The 8,116-nt window shown below is 31.7% G+C and overlaps 1 protein-coding gene across 1 annotated transcript in view; it reads left to right on the top strand.

Annotated features, from left to right (window-relative positions):
- The window catches only part of LOC133178980 (BTB/POZ domain-containing protein 8-like), a 39,014-nt gene extending 31,037 nt beyond the window's left edge, over positions 1-7,977 (top strand). The window contains exons 8-12 of the mRNA XM_061313647.1: positions 3,102-3,284; positions 3,807-3,962; positions 4,251-4,380; positions 4,527-4,600; positions 4,861-7,977. Of these exons, the coding sequence (XP_061169631.1) occupies positions 3,102-3,284; positions 3,807-3,962; positions 4,251-4,380; positions 4,527-4,600; positions 4,861-5,271 (954 nt within the window). The 3' untranslated portion in view covers positions 5,272-7,977. The remainder of the gene's footprint in view (positions 1-3,101; positions 3,285-3,806; positions 3,963-4,250; positions 4,381-4,526; positions 4,601-4,860) is intronic.
- Positions 7,978-8,116: the final 139 nt, after the last annotated feature.

The following is an 8,116-nucleotide window of genomic DNA, read 5'->3' as shown; positions in this document are numbered from 1 at the left end:
GGGGGTTAATTTCCAGTTTTCACAAAAAACTATATTAAAAATATTAGCATGGTTTAACTATGCTACATGTACAACAAAAAGTGGATGGGGGCAACCACCCTTTCAGTGAACATTTTCAATAGTCAAAAGTTAGGTTTGGAAAAGAATAGGCAGGGGACCCCCCCCCCCCCCCATACTACATGCCTGCTGGTGAGGGCCCAGAAGTTTCTGAGTTTTACCAAATACATGTATATCATTCATTTTCTTGCAAAATAAAAATTATGTCATTTATCTTTTGTTTAGAAATAGAAGACATAATATTTATTGTTTTAACGCAAAGTTAATACTTCTACGGAAACTTAGTGTACATGTAGTTTAAGCTAAATATCTAATCGATATTTGATATCATACTCTTTTCTATCGTTCAACAACTTGTATACTTAATGTTAATTATTAACAAAAAATATCGTATTTTAAATCATATACTACATGTAGTAGATCATGACATTCAAGAATGTGTCTGAAATTTAATTTCTCAAAGATCTTTAAAAAATATCAAAAATTATCAATGTATCAAAGAACGAATACAAGTTCATGAATGCTTTATTTAAATTTGGCAATGATTTAATAAAGGACTTCAAATTTTATTATATAGTCATGATTATATAAAATTCAAAGCGCTCTTCAGCAGTATGACACAAAATAATTCGAAATCCGAATATTTGTTGGATGGTACTGAGATTTTTTCTTCGAATAACTCTCTCTCTCTCCCATAGATTTTATTTATTTATTCATCTATTATATTTATTTGTTTATTTTTTACAATTATGTGTATACACTTGCATATTTGCGTATAGGCAGCTACGCGCCTATGTGGGTTTTTAAGAAATCATTAAACAGTCACCCAGTTAAAAGAAATTTATCATAATAAATGGTTTGTGTTAAACAATAAAGAATTCGAATTAACTTGTTTTGCATTTTGTGATAACAGCAAGACATTCAATACGGTTTGTTTAAAAGAACAAGAGACAGCATAGATTTGCGGGTGAAGTTCTTACCCTGGTACCTTGTTGACTAATTATCTTTTCAATCAATCGCAACAGATCGAAAATAAATTTTCAGTATATTTAGTGAGAAGGACGGAAGCTGGAGTTCCCCAGGGCTCTATTCTTGGACTTCAACTTTTCTTACTTGATATACAAGACCTACCAGGTGGTCTATTGGGTACCTCTAGGATATTGTCATATGATGCATGTTCGTGTCAAACACCTTTCAAAACGTGCAGAACTTAGAAAGGCTGAGCAATCACGACTTATAAATGAAGAATGGCTAAAAACGACTTGTGAAATTTAATCCCAATTACCAAGCTAAAATTATTAATATTTTTCAGCAATGAAGATAAAATAAATAATTGCACTTAGTGTTGAATAATCAGCAAATCGATCCTTCTCTTGGTCACTATCATCTTGGACTTACATTCTCAAACCCTGGGGAGTGGAAAAACCACACTGACAGTATTATATAAAAGGCTTCCAAAGAAATTGCAGTTTTTGGTAAATTAAAAGGGTTACGTATCGTGACTTCTTAGCTTAAATGTATTCTAGTATTACGTTTATACATGTAAGACCGATACCACTTTTGGAATATGCTTTAGAAGCATGGAACAGCATCTCCGCAGCTGCTCTGAAAGGCCTGATAAACTTCAGCAAGAAGCTGTACATATTGTAACTGGCGTTCCTGTTTATCGTGCCTTGCAAGATTTCAAGTATTTTGTGCTGCCACGGTATATTATTCTTAAATTGAATCATCTAACTATTCTCTGTTAAATTTTAGTTCACTATAACCTTACAACTGTAAGAAAAAAAAATGTCCACCTAAGCCAGATTTAGTACTTACGAAAATATACACTGGTCACCTTAACTCACGTGAAAGGGTTACAAAATATTAGGGAGACCAATTTTTTTGTATATTTTTACCTACAAGTTTTCTGTAAAATTTAGCGTTAAAATGGTAATTAATAAGCCCAAGTACCAACAAAAATGCATTTGGTTTTTATTTCAAAGCATAGGGGAAAAAGATAAATTTTGTCTACTTAAGCCAGATTTCATGGCATTGGTCCCCTAACCCAGAAATCAGGATTATATATATATATATATATATATATATATATATATATATATATATATATATATATATATATGTACATGTATATATACATGTATATATATACTGGTATACATGTATATGGTTGGCTTCATATTGATATATGTTCAGAATTCTGTTGGCTCTCTTACTGCTGGGAAAATGAAAATGTCTTCCTGAAAATAATTAAATTGCTCAAATGCTTATTGCAAAATTTTTTTGCACATGATTAAATGGATTATTTTGGTTTGTTGTGAAAATATTTCATTCTGCATTAGAAAAATTATATCATCTGTATGGAACAAATTTGATATGTGTTTTTTTAAAGAAAAATTTCATCTTAACTGTAAATGGCAAAAAATGTAAACAAATGACTGTGCTGTAACTTTGATATAGCATGTATATGACAGTGCTATAACCTTGATATGACATGTAAATGATTGTGCTATAACCTTGATTTGACATGTAAATGGCTGTGCTATAACCTTGGTATGACATGTAAATGAATGTGCTATAATCTTGATATGACATGTAAATGACTGTGCTATAACCTTGATTTGACATGTAAATGGCTGTGCTATAACCTTGGTATGACATTTAAATGACTGTGCTGTAACTTTGATAACATTTAAATAACTGTGCTATAACCTTGATTTGACATGTAAATAACTGTGCTATAACCTTGATTTGACATGTAAATTACTGTGCTATAACCTTGATATGACATGTAAATGACTGTGCTATAACCTAGATATTGGTACAAGTATGTACTTGACTGTGATGTTAATTTGATATGGCCTGTAAAAGACTGTACTGTATCTTTGATATCTACATACAATTGTCTGTTCTGTTTCTATTATTTGGCATCCAGATGATTTTGCTTTAACAATGGTTTAGCATCTAATTTTATTCAAAGTTGCACAGAAAAAATGTGCATACTTGTTATAATCTTTATTTAATCATTAATTTTCTTATTGTAGGACATCACAAATGTCCTTGAGGTGATGCTGGAATGCCAGAAGCTGAACAGAACAATCCCTCATCTGAAGTGGTGTGAGACAGTCCTTCATTTTGTCACTCTGTTAATGGACAGTGCTGTGGAGTTTACTAGTCAAAACTTTGATAAACTCATCAACAGTGAACATTTCATGAATCTAGACAAGGTTGTACACATTTTTAACTCTTATCCATTATTTTTGGCATTTATGTTGGATTCACAAGCATCACAATTTTTATTTATTTTTCTTTTGACATTGGTACTGTACCGGTAAATATAAAATAAAATAGTGGACTCAACATTTACTACAATCTTCCTCATCAACTGATCAGTGTAATTGCAAGTACCTCATAAGTGCATTTGGAGCCAACTGTCTACAGTAGTTACATGTAAATTTTAATGTAAATCTCATCATTGAAAATTACATTAAAAATGTAATACATGTAAAATAGGTCAGAATGTGGTCCAAAAAGTTGGACGTTTCTGGCACATCTTATGCCTGGTAGGGAATTCATATCTCATAGTTACATCCAATTAATTGAGTGATAGTGCAGCTTGGACAGATTTACAATCTTCATCAATAGGACGTCTAGAAAGAGTTCAAAATGTTATATATAGTACGTGTGGTGTCTCTGAGACTGCTGTTCAATGATTGATTGAGTGTTTAATAAACAATGTTCTCCATTAGGGTCTTGCCTTCAAGGTTGGATTGGTAGAGGAGTTATTTGAGAGTGTTGTGAAGTCATTACCCATTAAGACAGCTTGCAGAGCCTTTGTCAGTTTGACCCAAATTAACAATAGTTTAACCCAATTAGAGGGCCAGCAGATTAGCCCTATTAGTGAGGTAAGAAAATATGAATTATTATTGCATTTATTGAGAGAAATTAATTCATCAGATTTTGGTAATAGGCTAAATATAGTGTCTTACTGTATTTGTTTCTCCTTCTTGCAGACCCCTCAAAAACAGTTGATAAGGGAAATAAAACTTTTAACTACGCCCAATTGAATCCATTATTACTGGAAATTTATAAGAATTTATAAGAGTTTAAGCAGATCATTTTGTATTTTATGTTTTCTTTAAAGTAAATAAACTTTGTACATATTGATGTCTTGTTTTTCAAACCTTTTACAGGAATTTAAAAATTTTGTTTCTTCACTTCTTCGGATGTGTGAAAATTTCCTAAGGATGCATATTCATCAAATAGTCAACACAGAGAACTGGAGCATACTTCCTAAAGAACTTCAGACCAATCTCCTAGCATGTATGACTTTTTTTTTTAAATAAATGTTTATCATTATTACTTGTATTTTTCATTTTAAAGGTAAATCTAATGTTTACAAATACTTGTGGTGACTGGGCATCTTAATTCTTTCCTCAATTCATTCATTACTTTTTGACATTTTTCAGCTTCAAATTTTGTATGTTTGGAAGCTGTTCCAAAAGGTAGAAGAGCTCCACCAAAACTAACAAGTATGCTAGAGGTAAAAACCAGTATTGTAAAAGTTACAATAGATTAAACACGTAATCATTAATTGGTAAACACACACAAATAAAATATTTAATGTCTTTTTCTAAATACATAATAAGATGTTAGTCTTGAGAAGTGTGTGATGTTTGAATTTACTTCCTCCACAGAAAGTAAAGCTTTGCAGAGTCTGACACACTAATTTCAAAAATGTAATTTCTTCAAAATGTGAAATTTGTATTTTTTGAAAAAACAAAATTGCATTTTATATTGTAGAAATCTAATCCTAATAAACAATCCAATGAAAGGTTAGCGGCATCACAGAGGACATTGCCAGACAAGAGCTCAACAACATCATCAAGTTATGTTACAAGAGTGTTTACTCACAGGCAAGGGGCAGTATCAAAACAAGACTCTAAAGGACTGACACAGAATCTGGGCACAAATATTAACCAATCAAATCAGAGGCATGGGTCACATGGTAGTATAGACAGGATGACATCACAGAGAGGAAGTCTTAGTGAGTCTGCCTCCTCTATAAATACTGGGGTGGAGGTTATACATGCTGATATTCCTCTGGAGACAGTTAACACTGAAATGTCTCAAAGAGCAATTTTACCTGACCCTATTCATCATGTAGAACAAATACAACCTGTTTTAATCTGGAATTTTCATCTCTCCCTATGAATGAAAGAACAAAAGTATTTGGAGATGTGTTTTACACCTTTTTATGTATAAAGTAACAATAGGGCATTGTTTTTTGGTTTTTTTTAATAATGGCCAGCAGCCTTTTGAGAACATTTGTTATATTTTATTGTTGGCTAAATTAGAAATATGGTAAAATTAAACTACAAAATTACTGCAGAAGAATTTTTCAACCAATATTGATGTGATTTTTGCGGTACTAGTATAACCCCAGAAAGTTATAAAATTTGATACTTGAGAGGAAAAGGTTACAAGAAAAAATTGGCAAAAAAATTGGAAAAAGTTTTTAACAACAAGTAGTCCACATACTTTATTTATTTAAAGATTAATTGAATATTCCAGTTGTTAAGGTAAAACAACAAAGTATATATTTTTAGTTCAGTTCAGGAATAAAATTCCATATTCTCCAAAAAGAGGCACTATAAAAGTATGTAGAAATTAGGAAACACAATTTACCTTTTTCTGAAAAAAAACTAGATTGTTCATTATGAATGCAGCTTAAATAGAGGTACATGTATATACACACAAATTTACCGATATGCAGAAAGTTCAATGCAATAATGTAGCCCTCTCTATTTTTTTTTTAAATAGGGCATTATTTTTAGGTTACTAGTCACTCAGGTTACCTATTGCTATCTGTTCTCAGTACCAATTTTAGCCAATTTTGGCATATATAATCAATGGGTAAAGGGGAACAAAAATTGTGAATTTCATGATTTTTGCCCCCAGGGGGCCTTAGGGACAGGGCCAAAACCATCACAATTAGTGTATCTTCAAAAATCTTCTTTACTCTTATACATTAAGCAATCAAGTTGTTGGCATGATTGTAATCAGCATTGAGTCCTATACTAAAATTGTGAAATTCAGGACCGCAGAATGAGGGGTTATGGTGGGGCTATATATTATCATAAAGTAAAAATGCATAATTTTTTTTTGAATATTTTTTTTTCTCCCCCCCCCCCCAAAGTATGTATTGCGGACAAACTAGATGTATGATTATGATGAGCAAGGATATTGCTACCGGTATCTAAATTGTGAAATTTATGGCCCCTGGATTAGGGGTTCTGGTGTTTAATAGGATGGGGCTCTATTGATCATTTAATTAGCTCTTCTGAGCCAAAGGCTCAAAGAGCTAATGCTATGGCCATTTGTGCAATGTGCATAAACTTTATAGAATATGGGCCATATCTCAAGAACCCCTTGGTCAATTTTTGTCAAATTTGTTACAGAGTATCCTTGGCCCAAGGCTCTCATTTATATTGAAACTAGGGATGTGACTTTTAAACAAGGGGAGGTAATTAGGAAAATTAAAACAAAAGTAATGGTTGCTAAAAAAATCTTTCTCTCAAGACCCACTGGTCAGATTATCACCAAACTTACACACAAGGATGAAGATATGTTGTAGATTAAAAAATTGTTCTAGGCATCACCCTAGGGCAAAGGTCTTGCTACTAGATAGGATAATTGAAGGGACTTAAACTGATGTGCTATATTACAGTTATGAATCATAACTTATAATTATTCATAACAGGTAAACTTGTTTTAGTCTGGATTTTGTGTATTCCAAAATTTTGCCTAATAAGTTGTAAACCTGAAATCCCAGTCAGTAAATTCAATTTTTTAAAAAGTTGTCTAAACTGGAATTGAACTAATCTGGCCGATTTCTTTGGAACCAGTGGTGTCCAGATTAGAAAGTTTTACTATATTGTCACATTGAAGGTAGCACTGGCGTATACAGGCAAGGAAATAAATCTACTTTCAAAGTTATCGCAGATTATTATATTGAGGCAAACTATTTTGTTGATCATTGATTACTCAATTTCTTTTCTTTGTGAGCAACATTGCTTTATTATATTATTATCAATTGGCCATTCTATGGACCCTTTACAGGATTGCTTCATACTCAGCTGACCTTTTATGCCCTTAAGCCTCTTTGTTTTTACAAAACGAGAGGGTTACATTATTGCAACTAGTACAAATCACAGTAAAATTCTGGGATATCAGAATTATTTATACAGATGTTTGATACTTAGTTTTATATTTAGGATGACAAGGTATTAACCTTGTATGTGTTACCCCTGGACGACCTCTACAAATCCTCATAAAAAAGCTGCTCTAATCAATCTGTGTGAAGTAAGACTTATAATCAATGTATGCCTACATGCTGAACATGATACTCTCACCTTGTTGTACCCAAAGCAGGCTTTTAAAATGACAAATACCCTGTATTATAGTATCAGCCTTAGTTGGAACTTTTTCATTTTAAAGGTTTATTATCAATCTACAATGCTTTGATTTGAAGCTTACAAATTGAATTTCTTGTATACACTTGGTATTCTACATATAGTGCATGTTTGGAGTTCCATTTTATTTAAAAGATTTAAAAAGTGCAGTAAAATACAAGTCAAATTGTTTGAAAACATTAAGCAAAATTAGAATCTGTTTCTTGAATGGTCCCATCATTTGATATTATTTCAGTCATGTTCAGTGAATACTTATTTTTCCTTTTCTATATTGTTACTCTTTCAGAGGAGAGACATATTTTGTTGATAAATGCAGTTTCACTTGTTGATATGTTTTGTTTTATTTTATATATCTGTGATATCATTGTTTTGTTTTATTTAATAAGAACAATTTTTTATATGGTTTTTCAAAAGCTTTTTTATGCAAATAAAGGCATTCAGTCTACTTTCATTGTTTTATTATAACCAGCACTGGAAATACATGTACATCAAGAAATCAAGAACCATGAAAGGACATCCATATCATACAATAATTTAATGTCTTAACAAATTGAAGAAGTGAACCTTTTGGTCAATTTTCCACA

Source organism: Saccostrea echinata, unplaced genomic scaffold, assembly GCF_033153115.1.
Source record: "Saccostrea echinata isolate AGI-Se365-2 ecotype Australia unplaced genomic scaffold, CSIRO_AGI_Sech_v1 ptg000004l, whole genome shotgun sequence".
Lineage (NCBI taxonomy): Eukaryota > Metazoa > Mollusca > Bivalvia > Ostreida > Ostreidae > Saccostrea > Saccostrea echinata.
Note: the sequence above shows the minus strand (reverse complement) of the source record. Positions and strands in the feature narration are given on the sequence as shown.